The following is a 25,922-nucleotide window of genomic DNA, read 5'->3' as shown; positions in this document are numbered from 1 at the left end:
TCGAGGGTCGTGGAAGTGGGTCGGGGGCAGGAGAGGGAGGACTCGAGGGTCGGGTCGTGGGAGTGGGTCGGGGACACGAGATGGAGGGACTCGAGGGTCGTGGGAGTGGTCGGGGATAGGAGAGGGACTCGAGGGTCGTGGAAGTGGGTCGGGGACAGGAGAGGGAGGACTCGAAGGTCGTGGGAGTGGGTCGAGGACACGAGATGGACTCGAGGGTCGTGGAAGTGGGTCCGGGACAGGAGAGGGAGGACTCGAAGGTCGTGGGAGTGGGTCGGGGACACGAGATGGAGGGACTCGAGGGTCGTGGGAGTGTATCAGGGACATAGACATAGGCCTCCGGGACCACCAGGATAAGGCAGGGTGTTAGGAGGGAGAGGGGGTGGTGGCCTTGATTTTCTGACCTCTCCTGAACACTGCATCTTTTTTGTGCCTCAGTCTCGCCTCATTAATGAGAAGGGTGGCCCATTCTCCCACAGGGAGCCTTGACACTGGCGAACTGCCCACGAAGGTGCAGAAATGGGGTTTGAGGATGGAGGATGTAAGGGAGTTCTTTTTAGTTCCAGCCTGTCTTTTGGTTTGCTAGGACTCTGCCCTGCGTGTGCACGCGTGTGCATACCTGTGTGATATGGAAAAAGATACTGAGGTTGGGAATGTGGGTTGGTGAAAGGCGTGGGCTGGGAGAGACCCAGCGAGAGGCCCAACTCGAGGGAAACAGGAAGCTGAGCCCAGACTTCGCCGCAGGGGGCGGTCCTCTGGATGCCTGTCAATGCTTAGACTTCCCCATCCCGGGCCCCTTACCCTCCTCTCACTGGTAAAGGTTGCCTTGGAGACGGGGTTGTCCTGGCACTGGGATAACGCTGGCTCATCCTGGGATGGGTGGGGTATCGGCTTGTTCTATCAGAGAAGAAAGCAAAGGTCAGACAGACCAGTGTGAGGGGTGTTACTTAGTGTTATCTAAGTAACATAGGGAGAAGTAACTCTGAGCGGCTTGATTTTGGAGCTGCTATCTAACTTTACTATCTATTAAAAAAAAATCTAAACTACGTCTGCCAATATACCAGCCTCTCTGCTCTGAGTTTCTACTGTCCAGTCATCTTTCTTTTCTACTCACTGTCTGCTCAAAAAAGATCTCCATTTGGAGAAAAGCATGCTGGACACAGAAAGACCTAGAAGCAAAACTGGGCTGGACGCTGAAAGAGGCTGGAGGGCGGGGGTGAGAGGAGCATGTGTTGCTGGAAACCAGCAGTTAGTGGCTTCCCCTAGCTTCCTCTCAGGGGCTTTCTCCTCCCCAGAGAAGGCAGGCATTTCTCTCTCCTCCCCAGAAAGGCAGAAGATACTTAGTATTTGAGCCTTAGATAAGATATAGACCAGCATTTCCATCATGTTGACCCTCAGAATCTGCACAGGGCCTGGGAAAGGTGGTTTCAGAGAAGCCTTCTGTCCCAGACTCTTCCCTTCTCCCCACTTGATCAGTGACCACCAGGCATCGGTCCAGCGGAGCTCTCCACAGGCGGGCGAAGCTATAGTTAGTCTCAAACAGGTTTGACAGCCTCGCCCCTGCCCCTGCCTTTATAGCCACAGCTGCCCTGATCACCAGTATTGACTGTGGCTGCCTGGATTGCTACCCTCAAGTTCGCTTGCCTTAATTTTCAGGCTGCCCTCTCCTAGGACCACCCAGGGGTGCTTCCTGGATCCGAAGCTAGGACTGCAGCAGAAATATTTTTGCTCCCATGTCATCTCTGTGCCCCTTTTCTCTTTCACCAGCTTCTCTTCCTGTGTCCAATGCCTTCCTTGTCTTGGTAGCCAGTTCAGTCCCTAATCTCTTCACACCCCAGATTGGAAGGCGTGTCCCTCGCTGCCACTCCTCAGAGCTGTCACCAACCTCCTCCAGGTTTCTATAGCTCCACAGCACAACAGTTTGCCACGGGTAACCATTAACCCAGCCTTAACTCTGCTCCCACCTTCCCCGTGGAGAGGATTTTCCAGTCACTGACCGGCAGAGCCAGGTCACCTCACACCATCTCTCTGGACGTCAGGCAGGATTTTCTTAGTTCAGGATAGCTGGGACAGTTTTTAAATTATGTACTTATAATGTGTGTGTGTGCAAGGGCACAAGCCGCAGGTGTGGAGGTCAGAGGACAATTTGGGAATCCGTTTTCTCCTGGGGCTGGAACTTAGGGCGATCTTCCCCATGGGCTGGCCATCCTTGAAGGCTTCTTTCCTTTTCCTCCTTCCTTCCCATGCAGCCCTATCATGGAGGAATCATGATGCCTAGTATCCTTAGGGGTGAGTGGGCTGTGGTAAGGGCACCAACCGATAGGGGTGTGTGTGATGTAATTAGGTCTGCTTTCAGGGTGAAGTGCATTCAGACACTTGCACTTCCTTTTCGGAGGTCCAGAAATAACCAGGCCCTGTGGTGCTCTCGCGGGGGTGGTCATCCCCTGCATTCAGGGTGCATTCAGCAAACAGGCGAAGTCTGGTTGAAGTGAGAGCTGGTTCTTACTTCCGCTTATTTATTTAAAACACTCATGTAGCGCTTCCTTTGTTGGCTAGACAGCGTTCTGAGTTCTTTATAAAGATTAACTTAGTGGGTACAAATATTAACAGAGTTGTGGCTGCTGGCTTGGCCGGAGTCAACGCCGCCTCCCCCCCTCTCCAGGGAGGAGGAATCCCGATTCTGGCCCTTTAAGGTCGGCCTTCCCGCCCCAGCCCTCCCCACCGCCCAGACCCTTTTTCCGGGCTGGCCCAGCGACCTTCTGGCGGGCTCCGCCCGGCATCAATCAAAGCCCGGCTGCTTAGCAACGGCAGAGGCGGGAATTTTGAACACGCAGGCACCGCCCCCGCTGTAAACAGACCAATCAGCGCTTAGACTCTTCCTAGGCAGGCGCCTCCAGCCAGTAGCGACGAAGAGGGGGCGGGGCGAGCGCGGCTCCGCCTCTTCCCCCGGGCCGGCGGCCGTTGGTCAGTGAGGTAGATTGTCGCGACTGAGGCGGCGAAAAAGGCGGGAAAACGCCGCGAGTGGGCGGCGCTGTGGGGGGCGGAAGCGGGGATTTGACAGTGACAGCTCGCGCCTGCAGACCTTCCAAAGGGTGGCCACCCGGGGAGACGTCGCCTCTGAAGCTCCCCTCATCCCAGGTCCTCAGAGTCGCCGAGCCCATGGCTTTCAGAGCCACCCCTGGCCGGACGCCGCCGGGCCCCGCACCCGGGATGCCCTCGGCCAGTTTCCCCAGCCCGCAGGCCCCAATGCCGGGGCCTCGAGGTCTCGAGGAAGAGGAGGAGGACGAGGAGCCGGCCGAGGTGTCGGAGGAGCGGGCCGGGAGGACGGGAAGCCTGCCCTCCCCGGGGTTCAGACACTGATCTCCTCTCCTCGCGGGGCAGGTCCACCTGTGCGTGCTGTGGAGTTCGGGCTATCTGGGCATTGCTTACTACGACACCAGTGACTCCACTGTCCACTTCATGCCAGATGCCCCAGACCACGAGAGCCTGACGCTTCTCCAGAGAGGTGGGGACAGAACCCTTCATTCCTCTGCTCTGGGGTTGGGAGCGTGTTCACTCATACGTCCTTATGTGACCTTAATCTACTTTATAGTCACCTGTTTGGGGGAATTAATTATTCAATGCAACTTTATTAGGTTCTTGCTGTGTGTTAAATGCTGTAGACTCAGTCCCTGGCAAACTCGTGACTAGTCTAGTGGCTGTTTCCAGGACACTCCCACGTCCCTCCCTCCACCCGTGGATTATTACTACTGCACTAAATCTCATTCCAGACTATGCTCCCAGTGTGCAGAGCACTCCCTAACAGACAGAAAATAAATTATTTTATTTTGGTTTTGTTTTTTTTGAGACAGGGTCTTATTTTGTATTCTTGGAACCCACTATGTAGACCAGGCTGATCTCGAACTCAGAGACTGGCTTGCCTGCCCAGTGCTAGGATCAAAGGCATGCGCCACCATGCCTGGTCGAGAAAATAAATTCCTGAGGGAAACAGTGTCAAGAAGAGAGCTTCCATTTTCCTCTTGTTGGTGAGGTCCTTTGACTCAGTTGATCCCTTCTCTTTTCAAGTTCTGGATGAAATCAACCCCCAGTCTGTCGTTACAAGTGCCAAACAAGATGAGACTATGGCTCGGTTTCTGGGGAAGCTTGGTAAGGGCCGCATAAAGATGGGAAGTGGAAAGGACTACTGGAATGTGGAGTATCGGGAGGCCAAATTGGCTGAGAGGGAGCGTGGGACATCAACAGGACTGTCATGTGCAGAACCGTGGCCCTTTGCCCCCACAGCCTCCCAGGAACAGAGGGAGCCAAAGAGACCCAAAATCGTACTTTTGCCAAGCGTGGATTTTGGTAGGTCCTTTTATCTTGTCAGACCCATCCCGGGGGCCCTGTCCTTTCCCTTAATCTCACCCCAGTATCAGAGACCTCCCCTGACTGTTCTTACCTGCAAACAACTTCCCATGCCTGTCACCGTGTCCCCAGGATCTCTCCTGCACCTTGTCATTAATAACCCAACTTACTGAGAAGCTGCTGGCTTAGGTGCCTTAGGATGGAGTGACCACACTTTCAGCAGCTTGGAGTTCCCCACTGTAAGCCAAAGTCATTATCGCATAGAAAGGAAAGCCAATGTTTCTGGGATCCTGACCCATAAGATGCTGCAAACTCCAGGGCTTACAAACAGGACGGGAATGTTCTGTCCTACCAGATATCGGGACTTACTGTTCTTTTCTTTATCATAAGATCTTTCTGACCTAGAAAATGTACAGCCCCAGATATCACTTGTCTCTCTCAGGTTGTGCGTATAGCCAGACATCTATATTACACAAAGATGAGCCGGGCGATGGTGGCACTCGGGAGGCAGAGGCAGGCGGATCTCTGTGAGTTCGAGGCCAGCCTGGTCTACAGAGCTAGTTCCAGGACAGGCTCCAAAGCCACAGAGAAACCCTGTCTCGACAAAACAAAAAACAACAACAACAACAAAAAAAACAAAGATGAAAAGTCAGACTAAGTCTGCATGTCTGTTTCTTGCTCAAGCTTTCTTTAACCACGTCTGTGGACTTGGGCAAGCTGGAGGTTGCTTCTGTTCTTGTTAAACTGGGGTGGGCAAATGAGTTATCAGACCTTTTGCCCCTTACCCCCACATAGGTCCAGAGATAAGCAAACAGCGTCTCCTTTCTGGAAACTACTCCTTCATCCCAGAGTCCATGACTGCTACTGAGAAAATTCTTTTCCTCTCCTCCATTATTCCCTTTGACTGTGTTCTCACGGTGAGCTGGGTCACTGGGGTGAGGGCTGGGAAGCAGCTGGGGAAGGCATGGGCTCCCAGTCCCAGGCCACATTCTGGACTGGACCGCCCCAGCCCTGGAAAATGACAGGTTCTCTTGGTAGTGGTGTCGTCCAGCTTCTGGAAGGTTAGGCTTTATTCCAGCTCTGCTGCCAATCCCTTCCCAGGTCCGGGCACTTGGAGGACTGCTCAAGTTCCTGAGTCGAAGAAGAGTTGGGGTCGAACTGGAAGATTATAATGTCAGCGTCCCTATCCTGGGATTTAAGAAATTTGTATTGTAGGTGATTCACCCTAACCTCAACCAAAGTAGAGGGACTGGGGGTCTAAGAAGTAAGCCAGGTGCCAGGGATGGGGAAGAGTGGGAGGCGTGTGCTGGGACACAGGAGAGGGATGGGGACAGTGGAGACACGGGAGAGGGATGGGGACAGTGGAGACACGGGAGAGGGATGGGGACAGTGGAGACACGGGAGAGGGATGGGGACAGTGGAGACACGGGAGACACAGGAGAGGGATGGGGACAGTGGAGACACGGGAGAGGGATTGGGACAGTGGAGACATGGGAGAGGGATGGGGACAGTGGAGACACAGGAGAGGGATGGGGACAGTGGAGACACAGGAGAGGGATGGGGACAGTGGAGACACGGGAGAGGGATGGGGACAGTGGAGACACAGGAGAGGGATGGGGACAGTGGAGACACAGGAGAGGGATGGGGACAGTGGAGACACGGGAGACACAGGAGAGGGATTGGGACAGTGGAGACATGGGAGAGGGATGGGGACAGTGGAGACACAGGAGAGGGATGGGGACAGTGGAGACACAGGAGAGGGATGGGGACAGTGGAGACACGGGAGACACAGGAGAGGGATGGGGACAGTGGAGACACGGGAGAGGGATTGGGACAGTGGAGACATGGGAGAGGGATGGGGACAGTGGAGACACACTAGGACACATGGGAGAACCAGGGAGAAGACTGGACAGTACTGACAGAGGAGCCAAGGGAGCAGAGCGTGTAATGAATGCTTCTTTTCTGTTCTCAGGACCCATCTGGTGAGCATAGATCAAGACACTTACAGGTGAGGTGGAAACTGCCTCCAGAAACAAAAGGATTGAGCTTAACATTCTAATAATCCTAAGGAGGCTCTAGTTTCTCTCATCCTGGGGTGGTTACATCTCTCTCCTAGAAGGACAGGGTGATGGGGTGGAGGGGGGAAGGGAGGAACTAAAGCTCAAGGCCTCAGTGCTGGGGGTGGACCTGAGGGTGCTGCCTGCCAGGCTAGCCTTCTGCTCCCTGAAGTGATGACTCAGGCTGTCCTTTCCTCTCTTTCCTTCCAGACAGGGTCTCGACACAGCCTGGCTGTCGGGAACTCACTCTGTAGACCAAGCTGGCCTCGAACTCACAGAGTTACCTGCCTCTGCCTCCCAAGTGCTGGATTAAAGGTGTGAGCTGCCAAGCCTGGCTTTCATTTTCTCTTCCTAAGGGGAGAGGCTGAGGCAAACACAAAAGTGAGTAATAAACCTCACATCAAGGTTATTATTGCTGCCGCTGTGGTGTGTGCCTCATGCCCATACGATTTGCTGGAGGAGACAGAGGCAACAGGATCATGAGTTCGAGGCCAACCTGGGCTACACGTATTTAAAAAAAAAGATTACTATTGCCAGGGGTGGTGGTTTGAGCCTTTAATCACAGAACTCAGGAGACAGGCAGAGGCAGGAGGATTTCTGGAAGTTCAAGGCCAGCCTGGTCTACATAGTGAATTCTAGAACAACCAGGGCTACAGAGTACACAGAGAAACCCTGTCTCAAAAAAAAAAAATTATTAAGAACTTAAATTACAGTTTCTCAATTCCCAGCTCCTTTTGTTATTTAAAAAAAAAAAATCGTTACCATGCCAGTGGGAACCTGGCTCAGTAAGCGAAAGCTCTGGCTACTCAGGTTTGAAGGTCTGAGTTTTATGTAAGCACTCGGCATCTCTGGCTGCCGTCTTAGCCAGGTTCAATGAGAGGCCCTGCCTCAAAAGAGAACAAGACAGAGAGAAAGAGGACAGCCACTCCCGTGTCCTCTGGCTTCTGCACATATGTGTGAGAGCATGCGCACTTGCATACAAATATGTGTACACAGGCAGCTGTAGTGGCCCACCCTTAATCCCAGCACTGGAAGGCAGAGGCAGGGGGATTTCCACTAGTTCAAGGCCAGCCTAGTCTACATAGTGAGTTCTAGGATAGCCGGGGCTACATAGAGAGACCCTGTCTTAAAAACACAAATAAATATGTACACACATGCGCAGACGTCCTCATTTCTCTGTGACAGCGTTCTACAGATCTTCAAGAGCGAGTCTCACCCCTCCGTGTACAAAGTAGCCAGCGGGCTGAAGGAAGGGCTCAGCCTCTTTGGTAGGTGTGCCCTATAGTTCACCCCACGCTGGGAAAGCCTGCTAGAGAAGCAGTTGACTGGAGGTGTGTACTGTCTCTTCTCCCTGCTTTACGGCCAACCAGCCCAGGTCTCTCGGTCGCTGTGCCCACTCTCAGCCTGAGCTTCTTTATACCTAGCCATGTAGTGTAATCTGCATGTCGGCTGTGCCCTATCCAATACTATGTTCATCTCTGGTTCTGTCTGCATGCCACTCATGGGGCACCTAGTACCGCTCTGTTCACAGAGGAGCGTTATATAACTGATTTGTGTAGTTTTTATCTGGTCCCTCAAGCTTTAGGGTAAGTTAAGGACACGGCTCCAAGTGTCCAGTTTCTCACTGCGTTATGTTTAAATTTTACGTATGGTGTTGGATTTTGTGACCTGTGGCTTTGTCCATTTATGTTTCCTAGCTGAGTATCCATCCCTTTTCCTAACCTCCCGTGATAATCCAGGCCGCAATTTGTGGCCAGGCCCTAACTTGGCTGCCTTTGTGTCCTGTATCTATGCCTCCTTGTAACAAGTTCACCCCATGCATACCCCGCAGGAATCCTCAACAGATGCCGCTCTAAGTGGGGACAGAAGCTGCTCAGGTGAGTGGGTCTCAGACGTGTCTATAAACAAACACACACGGGATACCGAGGCCTTCAGACGTGTCTATAAACAAATACACACGGGATACCGAGGCCTTAGACGTGTCTATAAACAAACACACAGGATACCGAGGCCTTCAGACGTGTCTATAAACAAACACACACGGGATACCGAGGCCTTCAGACGTGTCTATAAACAAACACACACGGGATACCGAGGCCTTCAGACGTGTCTATAAACAAACACACACGGGATACCGAGGCCTTCAGACGTGTCTATAAACAAACACACATGGGCTGGAGAGATGGCTCAGAGGTTAAGAGCATTGCCTGCTCTTCCAAAGGTCCTGAGTTCAATTCCCAGCAACCACATGGTGGCTCACAACCATCTGTAATGGGGTTTGGTGCCCTCTTCTGGCCTGAAGACATAAACACAGACAGAATATTGTATACATAATAAATAAATAAATATTTAAAAAAAAAAAAACAAAAAAAACAAAAAACAAACACACACGGGATACCGAGGCCTTCAGACGTGTCTATAAACAAACACACACGGGATACCGAGGCCTTCAGACGTGTCTATAAACAAACACACAGGATACTGAGGCCTTCAGACGTGTCTATAAACAAATACACACGGGATACCGAGGCCTTCAGACGTGTCTATAAACAAACACACACGGGATACCGAGGCCTTCAGACGTGTCTATAAACAAACACACACGGGATACCGAGGCCTTCAGACGTGTCTATAAACAAACACACACGGGATACCGAGGCCTGCTAACAGCACCCACAGGCCATGCAAACACCGTGGTTTAGTAGGACTAGAAATAAGAACTGCCCAGCATAGTGGCTTGTATTGTCCTCATTTTATGTCAGCACAGATACACACATGGTCATGAATAATATACAAACACACACATACCTGCAGTAGAAACTTAACCACAAACTACGGATGGATTACAAGATAATTTAACACCATATCAAAAGCTAAGAGCATGGCTCAGTGGTAGGATACTCAAAGTATGATGCCCCATCCCCAGTCTAGAAAAAAAAAGTTAAACAAAACTAGGCATGCCTCCTCTCCAAATGCCTTCCCTAAACTTAGCTCTTGAGAGTAGAGTGCTTGTACGAACGTGAGGTCTGCGTCTGGATTCCCAGACTACAGCCCCAGAGCCGGGAGGCAGTCAGTCTAGCCAAACCAGTGAGCACAGGTTCAGTGAGAAAAACTGTCTCAAACAATAAGTGGCAAGCTAGCAAAACGGCTCAGCAGGTAAAGGTATTCGACATAGACCCTACAGACCCGAGGCAGGACTTCCAGACCCACACGATAGACATTCTCTCACCTTCACTTACTTGCTCTGGTCGGCATGGGACCACACATGTAACATAGAAAACAAATACCTGTAATAAATGCTTTCCTGAAAAATAAGGTGACGACCAATCAAAGAAGATCCCCAACGCCAATCAGCTTCTTTCATATGCAGATACACATGTGCACACACAGAAACATACTCACAAACACACACATTGAGCTATTCAAACAGACCATGGTGGCACATTCTCCCCGTAATCCAGCTTTTGTGGGGTTGAGGTAGTAAAATCAATCAAGAACTGGAGGCTAGCCAGGCAGTGGTGGCGCACACCTTTAATCCCAGTACTTGGGAGGCAGAGGCAGGCAGATCTCTGTCAGTTCAAGGCCAGCCTGATCTACAGAGTGAGTTCCAGGACAGGAACCAAAGCTACAGAGAAACCCTGTCTCGATACACCCCTCCAACCCCAAGGGAAAAAAAAGAATTGGAGGCCAGGGATAGAGGTGAGTCAGCAGTTACGAGTACTAGCTGCTCTTGTTTGTTTTTTGAGACAGGGTTTCTCTGTGTGGCCCTGGTTGGCTGTGATTAAAATTTTGTGCCACCACCGACCGGCAACAGTGGCTGCTCTTGCAGAAGACCTTTGATTCCCAGCCCCCAAATGGAGGTTCAGAGGTTCACAATTTCTTGTAACTCCAGTTCTAGGGGATCTGAAGCCCCTTTTTGACCTCAGGGGACCAGGCACACAAGTAGTGCACAGACCTACATGCAGGCAGAGCACCCATACACATTAAAAAATGGTAAATAAAATGGTCTTTAAAAAATCAGATGGAGGCAGCTGTGCTGCCTGAGACCCTTTTCGATAGCAAACGAAACAAATTAGCCAAGTGCAGGGGTGCACACCTTTAATCGTAGCCCAGGAAGCAGAGACAGAGGATCTCTGTGAGTTTGAAACCAACCTGGTCTACACAGTGAGTTCCCTGACAGCTGGAGCCACATGCTGAGACCTTGTCTCAAAAAACAAAACAGGAATTATTCACATAACGCCCACATTTATGTGTAGAATTACGTACGTGGTCTGACTGCTGCATATTGTTGCCACCTGTGGTTTCCATAGACACTGCAGCTCAGAATATCGGGATGTCTTCCTGCCATTTTCCAGTTGATGGCATTGCTGGCAGTGTAACATCTCAAGATAGGCACCTTGGACTGATGCTTTCCTCATCCTCCATATTCAGTTATTCACTGGTCTCTTGTCTCTATCCTGGAATCTCTTAGCCATCCTTCCTCCCTCTTTACAATCTAATTCTGGCTATCAGCATGTTAATCAGAAGCATTGCATTTACCTCCAAAATGATCCCTGCCTCTGGTCTCTTTCTCTAAATGAGCCGTTCATTCTAAACCACAGGCTGGCCTGACCCAGAGATCTGGGCATGTCCACTTCTTAAAAAGTCTTAAGTAGAAACAAGGATGCTTCCCTGTCACGGGAAAGCTTAGCATATGTAGTGGTGTGATCTGTAGTGTGGCGTGTAGGGTCCCTTCCTGAGTTTCTTTTCTGTTGCTGTGGCAGCATATTTGATCAGAAGTAACTTAAGGGTAAAAGGGTTTATTGGCTCACAGTTCCAGGTCCCATCATCGTGGGAAGTCACATTGTATCTGCAGTTAAAGCAGAGAGCAGTGAATAAGAGCGAGGATTCTTGTGTGCGTGCCAGTGTTTACTAGGTTTCTCATTCAGTCTAAGATCCTAAGCCCAGGGAACAGTGCTGCTCACAGTTCTCCACGTCAGTGTGTAGCACGAATAATAAAGACCTAGAGACAGATATTGGGGTTCAAGCTGAAGACCAGAAAAGCAAAGCAGCCAACCACTAGAGAGACCTTTTACCTCTACCAAATCTTCAGCCCAAAAGGGCGAGATCCTGTCTCCACGAATCCTCAGACTCCACATGCCACTCTTCCCTTTTATATTCCTCTCTCCTCCCAGCCATGTCACTTTTGTCTTCACCTCCCTAGTGCTGGGATTAAAGGTGTGAGCCACTACCACCTGGATCTGTTTCTGAATCTAGCTTGTATAGCCCAGGTTGGCCTGAGTCCTGGGATTAAGGTGTGCACCACCATTGCCTGGCCTGTATGGCTGCCTAGTGCGACTGCTTTGCCCTCTGATCTTCAGGCACGCTTTATTTATTAAAGCACAAGCCGGGTGATGGTGGCGCACACCTTTAATCCCAGCACTCGGGAGGCAGAGGCAGGTGGATCTCTGTGAGTTCGAGACCAGCCTGGTCTACAGAGCTAGTTCCAGGACAGGCTCCAAAGCCACAGAGAAACCCTGTCTTGGAAAAAAAAAAAAAAAAACACAAATAATATATCTATGTATGTAATATATATTATATAGCACTGTATATAATGGATATAATTAAGATAATCCCTCAGACATTCTCAGAAGTAGTTCTAGACTGTATCAAATTGACAGTTTTTTTTCTGGTATTCTTTTTTTATTTTTATTTTTCCATTCAATTATTTACACTTCCTTTCCTCCTCCCAATCCCCTCCTGCTTCCCCCACACCCCCTCCTCCCTCTCCCACCCTGCTTGAGAGAGGGCAGGGAACCCTGCCCTGTGGGAAGTCCAAGACCCTCCCCCCTACATCCAGGCCTAGGGAGCTGTGCATCCATATAGACTAGGGTCCCAAAAAGCCAAAACATGCCGTAAAAAGAAGTCCCAGTGCCTTTATCAATGATTCCTCAGTCAGCCCCCATTGTCAGCCACAATCAGAGTTTGGTTTGATCACATGCTCATTCAGATCCGGTCCAGCTGGATTTAGTGAGCTCCCATTAGAACAGGCACATTGCCTCAGTTGGTGGACCAACCCCTCACAGTCCTGACTTCCTTGCTTGTCTTCTCCCTCCTTCTGCCTTTCAACTGGACCGTGGGAGCTCAGTCTGTTGCTCTGATGAGGGTCTCTGTCTCTATCTCCATCCATCGCCGGACGAAGATTCTATGGTGATATTCGAGATAATCATCAGCGTGATAGTGGGGCAAGGACAGTTCAGGCACCCTCTCCTCTGCTGTCCAAGGAACAATGCCCACAATAACTCGGACATCTAACAACCTTTCACCAGCACAACTCACATTGACGATTTAAACCAATCGTCACACCCCTGTTCACCTTGGTTTTAATTTTCAGGTTCACATCTCCAGATTCCTCGTAAATCCTTTTCTGCTAGCTCTACCCTGTATTCTAGTCACCCCATCAACATTTACACTCAGACGCTCTCACAGGTGCACATGAGAGGTGGGTGTGCACCTCCTTGTGCCCGCGTGGTCCAGTGTTCTTTCACATCAGGTTAGAATTCGTGGTGAACCAGTTGCCTTATACTTGTGAGTTCCTGTTGCCCGTGTCTGGCACATGACTTTGTAGGTAGAATACTCAGTGAGTGTGCACAGTACGGGAACTCAAGCATACTAGCTGCATCGTCTCCAGAACCTCCGAACACATACAAACTTTTGCTAGCAGACAGGCCTAGGGCTCCTCCTTTCCCCGCCTGCCCCACTGCAACACGTTCCTTCTGGGGACTGAGGATGATCTCTGAGTAACAGAAGTACCCACACATTCTTTAATGCTTCAGATGTAAATCCTGAATTCCAAGCAGGGAGTGAAAAGTGGGGGTCTTAGAGGATTTGCTGGAAACGTGGTGGTCTCACTATGCACCCCAGACCAGTTTGAAACTTGCTAGAAAGGCCCAGGTGGTCTTCTTTTTTTTTTTTTTTTTGGTTTTTCGAGACAGGGTTTCTCTGTGGTTTTGGAGCCTGTCCTGGAACTAGCTCTTGTAGACCAGGCTGGTCTCGAACTCACAGAGATCCGCCTGCCTCTGCCTCCTAAGTGCTGGGATTAAAGGCGTGTGCCACCACCGCCCAGCCGGCCTTCTTCTTTTGATGATCCTCCTGTCTGCCTCCTGGATGCTGGGATTACAGGAATAGATGAGCATGCCTAGCATGGAGGAAGAGACTTTCCCATGGAGAAGAGAATTATGCTAAAGAAGGAGAGAGCCAGGCATGGGGCAAATACCTGTAATTTCAGCACTCAGAAAGGGCGGGGCTGGAGGTAATACAAGTTTGAGGCCTTGGCTACATGGCAAGATCATCGTGTGTGTGTGTGTGTGTGTGTGTGTGTGTGTGTGTATCTCAAGGCATAGTAGCACACACCTGTAACACTTGCTTGGGAGGTGTGACTTTGTTTTTTAAGAAGGTTGTGTGTGTGGCTCATCACTTGCTGCTCTTCTAAAGAATCCTTGTTCAGGTTCCAGCACCCATGCCAGGCTGCTCACAGTTGTGTGGAACCGCATGGAACTCCAGTTCCAGGATACGAGACCCTCTGGCCTCTAAGACACGTACTTGCACATACTCACACAGACTTAAACATACACAAAAATTTGTTTTGTTCTATTTTTTTCAAGACAAGGTTTCTCTATGTAGCCCTGGCTGTCCTGGAACTCACTCTGTAGATCAAGCTGACCTCAAACTTAGAGATCTGCCTGTCTCTGTCTCTTTTGGGTTTAAAGAAATATGCCATCATCGCCCAGCTAATACATGTAAATTTTTTAAAGGGGAGGGATAGAGTAAGGACTAGGAATGTGTACCAGGCTTTTTCTTTTGGGCCACCAACCACCTCCCAAATCTGAGACTTATTATTAGTTTTGAATGCTCGACCTATCTTAGGCACATTTCTGGCTAGCTCTTTTAAATTAACCTGTTTCTCTTCACCTTTTACCTTGGGGCTTGTTACCTTTCTGTTTCTGTATATATTACTCTCACTGCTTCTCTATGTCTGTCTGTCTGGCATCTGCCTGGCTTCTTGCCCCAGGCATGTTCCTTATTCTCTCCTTTTTCCTCCTCTTTCTTTCTGAGCCTAGATTTCTCCTCCTATTTATTTTCTCTGCCTGGCAGCACTACCTGTCCCCCTCCTGCCTAGCTACTGCCTGTTCAGTTTTTTTTTTTTGGTTTTTTTTTTTTTTTTTTTGGTTTTTCGAGACAGGGTTTCTCTGTAGCTTTGGTGCCCGTCCCAGAACTAGCTCTTGTAGACCAGGCTGGCCTCGAACTCCCAGAGATCCGCCTGCCTCTGCCTCCCGAGTGCTGGGATTAAAGGCGTGCGCCACCACCGCCCCGCTGGCTGTTCAGTTTTTTATTGGACCAATCAGGTGCCTTAGGCAGTCAAGGTGAAACAGATGCAATACATCTTTACATAATTAAGCACACATCCTTACATCATTAAATAAATGCAAGCATAAACAAAAGTAATACACCTTTACACAGTTAAAGTAATATTCTGCAGGATAAACAAAAGTAACACTTCGTTACACAGTTAAATATTCCGTAGGATAAACAAAAGTAACACACCTTTACACAGTTAAAGTAATATTCCGTAGGATAAACAAAAGTAACACTTCTTTGCCTAGCTAAAATAATATTCCACAACAGGGATGTAGCTCAGTTGGTAGTGTGTTTCCCTGGGTTCCTTCCCCAGCATCACATAGAGCAGAAGGTAGAAGGAAGAGGATCAGAGGTTCAAGATTATCCTCTGCTCATGAGAGAACATGGAGCAGATGAGAGCTGCAAACGCAGATTTCCACATGGAACCTGCAAGGCAACACTGAGTGCTGAAGTGCAGGCTGCAGCAACTCCCAGCTGACAGGGTGCCGCAGTCTGACACCCACATGCACTTCTCATTAGTAGTGCGGTGTTGGACAAGTTACTGACTCAGTCCTCACTTCCTCGGGTCACTAACAGAACATGAGTCTGGTAAACCCAGTGTTCTAGAAGGAAGTCGCTAGGTGGGTCTCGTGTTCTACAGAGTTGGGACAGAGCTCCCTGGTCCGGCCTACACTGCCGTGGCCCAAGCACTCTTTTCCTTGGAGAAGAACGAGGGTGGCCAAAACCCACCCTTGAACTGAAATGCATCTTTAGATTTCTTCTAATTTGGGGTGTTCTGATTGAACATAACTGGCTATGGGCTAAGTGGGAGGTGAGCACCCTCAGGCCCAGGTCTCCACTTGCTGGCTCTCAGATAGCGTGAGTAATGGCTTGCTATTATGTAGAAAAGAACCCCAGGCTAAAGTTCTTACAGAATTAAATCCCACACCCAGAATTAAACAAATTCAGATGAGACATTACTGCTGAAGAGTAATTTATTTTAACTTAACAGGTAACACTTCTGGCAGCAAAAGGTGCGATGATGTCTGTACACACTAGTCGTGTAGGAATCAGACCCACCTGTTGAAACACCGTCACCATCTCTACAAGTCCTTCCTCTTCTAAGAGATGACCATTATTAAACATTTCAGAAGAGCTGGACATGGTGACTAGGTTGAGTCTTGGCAGAGGCAGGCAGACTATGAGCTCTAGGCCAGCCAAGGCTACATAGTGACCTTGTCTCTAAACAAGAAGAAGAAGGAATTGTAAACTAAGTAGACTGAGGTGCTAGCTCAGTGGACAGAGACACTTGTCACTACGCCTGGTGATCTGAGTTCAATTCCCAGAACTCATATCGTAGCAAGTCTTTTTCTGTCCTGCCAGCCAGATTCCAAATAATGGCACAGAGAAGCTTCATTAATTATGAAAGCTTGGGCCAAGCTGGGCAGTGGTGGCATAGCCTTTAATGCCAATACTCAGGAGGCAGAGGCAGGCAGATCCCTGTGAGTTTGCAGTCAGCCTCATCTACAAGAGCTAGTTCTAGGACAGCTAGGGCTGTTACACAAAGAAACTCTGTCTCAAAACAAACAAACAAACAAAAAAAACCCCAGTAAGCTTAGCCTTAACTTAGACTTGTTTTTAACTAACTCATAACTCATTTCTATTAATCCACATTCTGTCACGTACCACTCATCCTGCTTCTCTCCCATATCTCCTGGCGACTCCTTTGCACCTCAGTTATCCTCCTTTTCCTTTCTTTCCTCGGAAATCCTCCCTATACCTCCTGCCTAGCTATTGGCTGTTCAGTATTTTATTACACCAATCACAGCAATACACCTTCACACAGTGTGCAAATATCACATGATAGAAGAAGAAAACCAATTCACACAAGTTCTCCTCTGTCCTCTACATGTGCACCATGGCACATACATGCTCCCTACTCCCTCCCTCCCTCCCTCCCTCCCTCCCTCCCTCCCTCCCTCCCTCCCTTCATCTCTCTCTCTCTTACACACACAAACACACAATTTTAAATGTAATTTTTTCAAAGAAAATTCAAGGACTAGCATTCACATTGATAAGCTCACAGACACATGAACTCCAGTTCCAGGGGATCAGTCTTCCCTTTTGTTTTTCGAGATAGGGTTTCTCTGTAGCTTTAGAGCCTGTCCTGAAACTAGTTTTTGTAGACCAGGCTGGCCTCGAACTAATAGAGATCCACCTGTCTCTGCCTCCCGAGTGCTAGGATTAAAGGTGTGAGCCACCACCGCCTGCCTTTTGGGACTCCTTAAGCTCACACACACACACACACACACACCTTTACAAAAAGAAGGAAGAAAAAAAACAAAAAAAAAAAAAAGGAATTGCAGGCTAGGGACTGGTCAGACAGCTTGACAGGTAAAGGTGTTTTCTGCAGAAGTCTAGCAACCTGAACCTACATAGAGGTGGGACAGAACCAGTTCCAGAGCTATCCTCTGATCTCCCGGGTGTCATGACATTCCTGTCCATATACACACACTCACACTCATAATACGTGCACACACAAAGAATAGCAGACTGGGCAGTGGTCTGGTGGCACACAAGTGTAATTCCAGCACTTAGGAAGTATAAGCTAGAGGACCAGGAGTTCCAGGTCAGTCTTGGCCATATAGCAAGTTTGAGACCAGTCTGAGCTATGTGAAACCTGTCTCAAAAAAAAAAAAAAAAATGCAAGCTGGGGTGTGGCTCAGTAGTTTGTTGCTTGGATAGTGAGTAAGCATTGACTCAACTTTAAACATTGCCAGAAGAAAGAGTGGAAGAGAGTAGGAGAGAGAATGAGAATTCGTTTCAGGCATTTGCACAGAAAGCACATGAAATGATGGGGTTTCGTCTGTGCTGTTCCCTAAGATACTGTCACAGCTACTCACAGACAGCAAACTCAGAGTGACTCAGCCGCTCCCACTCAGCTGCAGAAATCTATAGTGTTGGCACACGAATACCACAACACGCTGCTCTCGTTCTAAAATATTGACACTGTCTATCACATATCCACATGGAGTGACACATGGTCTCCTCCATTAAATCCACGACATGCAGACAGCCATCGTGATGCAAACGTGCCCACAGAGACGGGGCCCGCACTTGCCAGTTCATTCCTGTGGTGTGCTTGCTGCAGGCACATGCTTCCACACTCCCCAAAGACTTCCAAGCAAAATCAAGATGATGAGATGTGACTTCTAATCTTCCCGCAGGCTATGGTTTACCCGTCCAACTCAGGAGCTAAGAGAACTCAATTCCCGTCTGGATGTCATTCAGTTTTTCCTGATGCCTCAGAATCTGGACAGGGCTCAGATGATGCATCGTCTTCTGAGCCACATCAAGAACGTGCCTGTGAGCCCAGGGTCAGGGGATAAAGCAGAGAGCCCATGGTGGCGGTCAGGGCGAGGGAAAGAGGCTGATGCTTATAGAAAGCCTTGGGCTTCTTATTTTTATTTTATTAAAATTTAGTATTTGTTTGTTTTTTGTTTTGAGATAGGGTCTCACCATGCAACCTGAATGGCCTGGAACTCAAAGGGATCCACCTGCCTTTATCTCCCAAGTGATGGGATTAAAGTTATGCACCATCACCCCTGACTGTCTTTCACACAGGGTCTCTCTGTGCTCCTGACTGACTGGGAACTCACTCGCTCTGTAGACCAGATCTCTCTGTGCCTCTGACTGACCGGGAACTCAGTCTCTCTGTAGACCAGATCTCTCTGTGCCCCTGACTGACTGGGAACTCGCTCTGTAGACCAGATCTCTCTGTGCCCCTGCCTGACTGGGAACTCACTCTGTAGACAGATCTCTGTGTGCCCCTGATTGACTGGGAACTCGCTCTGTAGACAGATCTCTCTGTGCCCCTGATTGACCGGGAACTCGCTCTGTAGACAGATCTCTCTGTGCTCCTGACTGACTGGGAACTCGCTCTGTAGACCAGATCTCTCTGTGCCCCTGACTGACCGGGAACTCGCTCTGTAGACCAGATCTCTCTGTGCTCCTGACTGACCGGGAACTCACTCTGTACACAGGCTAGCCTTTAACTCAGAGATCTGCCTGCCTTCTAAGTGCTGTGTGTGATTAAAGGCGTGTACCACCACTGCCCAGCCTAAGATATTGTTTTTAATTATATGCATTTATAGCCAGGCCTGTGAGTTTGAGGCTAGCCTGATCTACATAGTGAGCTCCAGTTCAGTCAGAGCTACGTAATGAGACCTTATCTTAAACAAACAAGTGAAATTAGGCGTGTCTCTGTGGGGTGCATGCACATGAGTGTGGGTGACTGCAGAGTCCAGGAAAGGATGGTGGATCCCCTGAAGCTAGAGTTATGGGTGTTTGTCAACCTCCTGATGTGGGTACTGGGGACCAAACCTGGGTCTCTCCCACCTGGACTGTGGGCCTCTTGTGGGGTGTCAGATGGCAAGATGGCCAATGATGGCTGTTCTTTTGTCTGCTTGTAGCTGATTCTGAAGCGCATGAAGCTGTCCCACACCAAGGTCAGTGACTGGCAAGTCCTCTACAAGGTAAGGCCTCCTGACCCTTCCCCTGAGTTCCGGGATTGCAGGCGCCCCTTCTTAGATCCAGAAACCCCAGTTAAGCTTTGAATCCTGTACACAGACCTTCTCTGCTCTGGATACCTGCCATGCTACACCCACTGATGTGTCTCCTAAACTCTGTGCTGCAGACAATATCAAAAATATATGCAGTGTAATTTCTGCCCTTGTGCCCAAGTTCAGGGCCAGTACGCGGACTCCAACCATCCCATCACCTTCCGTGACCACTGCCCTTGGGTGACTACAGAGCTAGCACTGATGTGACTGCTAATATCAGAACCACAGGCCTCCTCCTTTATTATTGTCCCCGTCTTTCTTTCTTTCTTGCCTGCCTGTTCTTTTTAATGTTTTAAGATTTATTCAATGTGTGGGAGAGAGCTGGAATTACAGACTTGTGCCACCACCCCCAACTGAGACTTTGTCCTCTTCCCCCAAAGCAAGTTTAAGGCTAGCCTGGGCTACAGAGTGCACTAGAGAGCTGTGTGGGTAACGTAGTGGGCTCTTGTCTCAGAATAAACAAGGGTAGGGATCACAGCTCAGCACTGGAGTCCTGGGAGGCCCTTGGGTCCTGGGTTTAATTTCAGATAGACAATGAGGGGGCGGGGCTACACACCTGGTTCAAGCCCAGTCCATTAATTTGCTGAGTTTGTTTATTGAGGGTTGAGGCTGTCTTTGCCTCTGGTGCTTCAGGGTTCTCATCTGTGAACTGGGCCCACCGCACAGGAGCACTCTGACGAAGCAGTGAAGTGAACACACATGGAAAACTAGAACTGCCTGGCCGGTCCGCGTGGGCCACTGCGTCCTCCTCCTCAGATCACCTGCTCTGCTCCTGCTCTCATACCACTTTTGAGTCTTTATCCGCGAGCATCTCCTTTCCTTTCCTCTGAAAGGGCTTCCCAACTGTTTCAGGCGTGGCAGCTTGTTTTCTGACGTTCCTGATGACTCTGTCAGCTGTCCAGCTCACTGTTGGCTTTACCACTGTTTCTGCCGCATGCAGTTTCTACAGCTCTGCACAGAGCGAGACCACTCGGGTGTTTATGACTGTCCAGAAGTTTAATCAGTGGTTGCACCAACGGCTTGGTCACTGGTCCTGCCCTGGGAAGTCGGTTCTCAAGGACTCTGAGCCCTTGCTCTCTGCTGGGCCCTATGCTGGCGCTGCCTCTTCTCATTTAATTCTATTTTGGCTTCAAAAAACATTTATTTAGCTGAGTGATGGGGCACACCTTTAATCCCAGCACTCGGGAGGCAGAGGCACATGGATCTCTGAGCTCGAGCCTAGCCTGGTCTACAGAGGGAGTTCTAGGGAAGTCAGGGATACACAGAGAAACATTGTCTCAAAAATTTACAAAAAAAAATGTTTTTATTTGGTATATGTCTGTGCTAGCCTGTACCGTGACTTTCATGTGTGAACCAGAGTACAGCCTGTGAGGCTCTCTCCTCCCACCACATGGTTCTGGAAGCTGACCTCAGGCTGGCAGGCTTAGCTCTTGGCTTTTCTTGCTGAGCCACCTCCCTGCCCTTTCTTCTTGACTTTTATTCCTAGTTCTGTCCCCTCTCACAGAAGTTAATCCTCTTCTCTCCGTATATCGTCATGTGTGTCTCGCTGTGTGTCTTTCTGCCTTAATAGCTCTCAGTGTTCCCCATGTTCCCTATTGGTCTTCATTCCCAGGCCCCCTCAGCTCCCCTGAGTTGGGGTCACCTTCCTTGGCTGTCTGTCCTGCAGACTGTGTACAGTGCCCTGGGCCTGAGGGATGCCTGCCGCTCCCTGCCCCAGTCCATCCAGCTTTTTCGGGACATTGCCCAGGAGTTCTCTGATGACCTGCACCACGTCGCCAGCCTCATTGGGAAAGTGGTGAGCGGGAGCAGGACGGGGGAACGGGAGGGTCTGGAGGATGTGCTGTGGGAGGTCCTGGGGTCAACTGGCGACTGCGCAGGGTGGGGAGAGGACGTGTGCGTGGGGGGGGGGGTCTGGGCCCCGAGAGCTGAGGAACCATGCTGCTGAGTCCTAAGAAACTTCCCATCTGTCTCCTCAGGTAAACTTTGAGGAGAGTCTTGCTGAAAACCGCTTCACGGTCCTCCCGAACATCGATCCTGAGATAGACTCGAGTGAGCGCTGGGCGTGGGTGGGCGGGATGGGGGCTGTCAGCCAGCACCAAACACCACAACTGGGAATCAGCTTTCCAATCAGAGCAAAGATCTTTCTTGTTGTTGTTTTTAAGACAGAGTCTCCTAAGGCATAGACTAGCCCCAAATTTAATTCATAGCTAAGGATGGCTTCTGGTCCTTCTGCTTCCATCTCTGAGTGCTGGGCTAACATGCACCATGCCCAGCGGCTAATCAGGAATTTTTAAAAAATAGTTTCTTGTGGCCAGGGTTGTCCTAGAACCCCTAATCTTCCTGGACCTTCTCTTTTATATGCATGTAATTCTATACACACCTAGAAAAACGAAGGCTGATAGGCCTTCCGAGTTTCCTCACCGAGGTTGCTCAGAAGGAGCTGGAGAATCTGGACACCCGCATTCCTTCCTGTAGTGTCATCTACATCCCTCTGGTGAGCAGGGCAGAGGGCGGAGCTTCCGGGGGACTGTGGTGAGGGTTGGAGGGGAGGACAGCTGCTCATGTCTCCTGTGGAGTGGTGAGCAGGGACTGATACCCAGCCAGATCAGCCGTCCAGGGCATGCTTACCTTTGCTGATTCTAGTGGTGTCGGGGCTTCCTCTAGGAAGAGAGGGTGTGGAGCAGGTTACCCCCCACTCTGTCTCTCTTCTCTCCCCAGATTGGCTTCCTTCTTTCCATTCCCCGCTTACCTTTTATGGTGGAGACCAGTGACTTTGAGATTGAGGGACTAGACTTCATGGTAAATCTCTGGACTCCCGCTGCTGGGGATGGGGGAGCGTGATAAAGAAGCTGGAAGATCTCACCATCAGCACTGACCAAATTGTGGGGTCATGTCTAACTTAATCAGAACTTTAGCTGAGACAGAGAAGTTAGGGGGCGCACTGGGGGAGGAGATGGAGTCTCTGGGCATGGTGGTGCACGACTGTAATCCCAGCACTTGGGAGACAGAGGCAGAGGGATTGCTTTGAGTTCCAGGTCAGTCAGGGCTACATAGTGAAATCATGTCACAAACGCCCAGAGCTTGGAACCCTTGCCCCCAGTTTCTCTCAGAGGACAAGCTGCACTACCGCAGCACGCGAACCAAGGAGCTGGACGCACTGCTGGGGGACCTGCACTGCGAGATCCGGGGTGAGGGTCATGGCAGGGGGAGCCTCAGGCTGTATCATCTGTATGCCTGTTTCCAGGTCTTTCCAGGGACCTCTCTTGACCCAGAACTGACCCTAGTTCTCTCCCAGACCAGGAGACCCTGCTGATGTACCAGTTCTCTCCCAGACCAGGAGACCCTGCTGGTGTACCAGTTGTCCCCAGACCAGGAGACCCTGCTGATGTACCCCAGTTGCCCCCAGACCAGGAGACCCTGCTGATGTACCAGTTGTCCCCAGACCAGGAGACCCTGCTGGTGTACCAGTTGTCCCCAGACCAGGAGACCCTGCTGATGTACCCCAGTTGTCCCCAGACCAGGAGACCCTGCTGATGTACCCCAGTTGTCCCCAGACCAGGAGACCCTGCTGATGTACCCCAGTTGTCCCCAGACCAGGAGACCTTGCTGGTGTACCAGTTGTCCCCAGACCAGGAGACCCTGCTGATGTACCCCAGTTGTCCCCAGACCAGGAGACCCTGCTGATGTACCAGTTGCAGTGCCAGGTGCTGGCGCGGGCGTCTGTCTTGACGCGGGTACTGGACCTTGCCTCTCGCCTTGATGTCCTACTGGCTCTTGCCAGTGCTGCCCGGGACTATGGCTACTCAAGACCCCACTACTCTCCCCGAATCCACGGGGTACGAATCAAGAATGGCAGGTGAGGACAGAATGGGGCGGAGACACAGACAGGGCCCACAGGCTCCGTCTTCTGGTGTGGGGTTCATCCACCTGGATCCTGGGCCAACAGTGTCTTCCCCCACCCCCAGGCATCCTCTGATGGAATTGTGTGCACGAACCTTTGTGCCCAACTCCACAGACTGTGGTGGGGACCAAGGGAGGGTCAAAATCATCACTGGACCCAACTCCTCAGGGAAAAGCATATACCTCAAACAGGTGAGGAGCCATACAACCTTGGTCTTTGGCATCTCCGTCTCATCTGCCAGCCAGGCCAAATCCTCTGCTCCCTAAAACACATGTCTGAGAACTGAGAGCCAGCTCTTTAGGATAGGCCTTTTTACGGCCACAGGTCCCTTGACCGAGCTCTGAAGAGATCCCGTGTCATTCCTGGCATGCCTTTACCCACAGCCCTGACTTTAGAGTAACTCTGAAGTCAGGACAGGGGGACAGTGTGTCCTCTCTTTAATCTGTCACTCATGTCTTTAGTTGACCCATTTGTACTTTGCCATAGCACCAGGCCCATGTCCTGTGTCCTCCCACGCCCAGGTAGGCTTGATCACGTTCATGGCCCTGGTGGGCAGCTTTGTGCCAGCAGAGGAGGCTGAAATTGGAATAATCGATGCCATCTTCACCCGAATTCATAGCTGTGAATCCATCTCCCTCGGTCTCTCCACCTTCATGATTGACCTCAACCAGGTTAAACGGAGCAAAAGGAGGTGGGGAAGGGAGATTCAAGCAGGACCTGGGCCCCGCCCTTGGGGACACATTCCCTCAGCTGCATGCCCTCTGTACTTGGGGCCAGGGGGCACCAGGATCAGAGTCTGGAGTAAGCAACACCATAAGCACTTCTGAGACTCCTTTGTGAGCCTTCCTCACTGCTGACAAGGGAGGGCCGAGCAGACAGGTGTGTCGCTGTAAGACAGGTGCAAAGTTTATTCGTGGCGACATGTCAGAAGCCAGTGCTGAGGCTAAGGAAACCCTGCTCACCCCGTGCCCAGCAGGTGGCGAAAGCCGTGAACAATGCCACCCAGCAGTCCCTGGTCCTCATTGATGAATTTGGGAAGGGAACCAATACGGTGAGGAGAATGAGGATGGGGATGGAGGATGAAGGGACAGGGGCAGGAGAGGAGCTCAGGGAAGGGAGGGGGATGGATGGGCAGAGACGGGGGTGGGGGGTAGGTGCAGGGCGGGGCAGGTACAGAAGGGCACGGATTCCCTGGCTCTGTCCCCTCACCTCTGCCCTCTGGCAGGTGGACGGGCTGGCGCTTCTGGCTGCTGTGCTCCGGCACTGGCTGGCCCTGGGACCCAGCTGCCCCCACATCTTTGTGGCCACCAACTTTCTGAGCCTGGTTCAGCTGCGGCTGCTGCCACAAGGACCCCTAGTGCAGTACTTGGTGAGGAGGTCACTCCAGCCCGTGGCCTTCCCTCTTCTCGGTCCCGGGAGTCCCACACTGTCACTGTTTGCTCTCCTAGACCATGGAGACCTGTGAGGACGGGGACGACCTTGTCTTCTTCTACCAGCTTTGCCAAGGTGTTGCCAGTGCCAGCCATGCCTCCTACACAGCTGCCCAGGCGGGGCTTCCTGACCAGCTCATTGCTCGTGGCAAAGAGGTGACGAGAGCCTGTGTGCTGTGCTGCCACTGCCACCTCGGGGCTCCCTCCAGCACACCTGCTCCTTTTCAAGTGGTTTTTAAGATTTATGTATTTTGCCATGTGGTGGGGCACACACCTTTAATCCCAGCACTCCAGGGGCAGGGGCAGGGGCAGGTGGATCTCTGTGAGTTCAAAGTCAGCCTGGTTTACAAAGCAAGTTCCAGGACAGCCTGCTCTACACAGAGAAACCCTGCCTCAAAAAAAAAAAAAAAAAAAAGTCTTTTGTGCATGAGTTTTTTCCCTGCAATATTTATGTCTGCACCACGTGTGCCTGGTGCCTGTGGGCGTCAGGAGAGGGCAGCAGATCCCAGGAAACTGGAGTCACAGATGGTTGTGAGCTGCCTTGTGGGTGATAGGGATTGAACCCAGGTCTTCTGTGAGAGCAGCCAGTGTTCTTAACCACTGGGCATCTCTGCACCTTATACCTACTCCTCCTGAAGACGTGTAGTTCTAGGCCCTCTTCCCTCGCGTGCACCCAGCAGCTCTCCTGCTTTCCTTCTTGTGCTAGGTCTCAGACCTGATCCGCAGTGGGAAACCTATCAAACCTGTAAATGAGCTTTTGAGGAGGAACCAGATGGAAAAGTGAGTGTGTCTCTTCCCCAACGTCTCCCCCTCACAGGGCCTCAGCCAGCCTTCCTGCAGCCCTGTGCCCTTCCCTCACCAAGCCGGGTGTGATGGACATGCCTGTAGTCCCAGTGTTCAAGGCCAGCCTGGGCTACATAGCAAGACCTTGTCAGCCAATGACAAAACTGACAGGATCCACGCTGCTCTCTGAAACCGTTTCTCTTCAAAGCTGCGGTTTCCTGTGCACAGACCTGGAAATCACATGGTTCTTTCTCCCTGCAGTTGCCAGGCACTGGTGACTAAGTTTCTGAAGCTGGATCTGGAAGATCCCACCCTGGACCTGGGCATCTTCATGAATCAGGAAGTGTTGCCAGCGGCCACCACCATCCTTTGAGCTCCTTCCCCATCCTCTCAGCTACCTGACAGCCGAGAC

The 25,922-nt window shown here is 50.7% G+C and overlaps 1 protein-coding gene across 1 annotated transcript; it reads left to right on the top strand.

The window, feature by feature from the left end:
- Positions 1–3,102: 3,102 nt before the first annotated feature.
- Positions 3,103–25,921, top strand: Msh5 (mutS homolog 5). Its single transcript, XM_057752086.1, has 24 exons — positions 3,103–3,297; positions 3,379–3,502; positions 4,063–4,143; positions 4,279–4,341; positions 5,137–5,258; positions 5,443–5,552; positions 6,314–6,349; positions 7,584–7,666; positions 8,230–8,275; positions 18,002–18,140; positions 19,247–19,309; positions 21,063–21,191; positions 21,373–21,445; positions 21,781–21,890; positions 22,115–22,195; positions 22,497–22,584; positions 23,063–23,252; positions 23,362–23,488; positions 23,819–23,968; positions 24,274–24,348; positions 24,523–24,666; positions 24,746–24,883; positions 25,434–25,507; positions 25,772–25,921. The coding sequence occupies exons 1-24, from the start codon at positions 3,157–3,159 to the stop codon at positions 25,881–25,883; spliced, it is 2,499 nt and encodes an 832-aa protein (XP_057608069.1). The 5' UTR covers positions 3,103–3,156; the 3' UTR covers positions 25,884–25,921.
- Position 25,922: the final 1 nt, after the last annotated feature.

Source organism: Chionomys nivalis, chromosome 19 (genome assembly GCF_950005125.1).
Source record: "Chionomys nivalis chromosome 19, mChiNiv1.1, whole genome shotgun sequence".
NCBI lineage: Eukaryota > Metazoa > Chordata > Mammalia > Rodentia > Cricetidae > Chionomys > Chionomys nivalis.
Note: the sequence above shows the minus strand (reverse complement) of the source record. Positions and strands in the feature narration are given on the sequence as shown.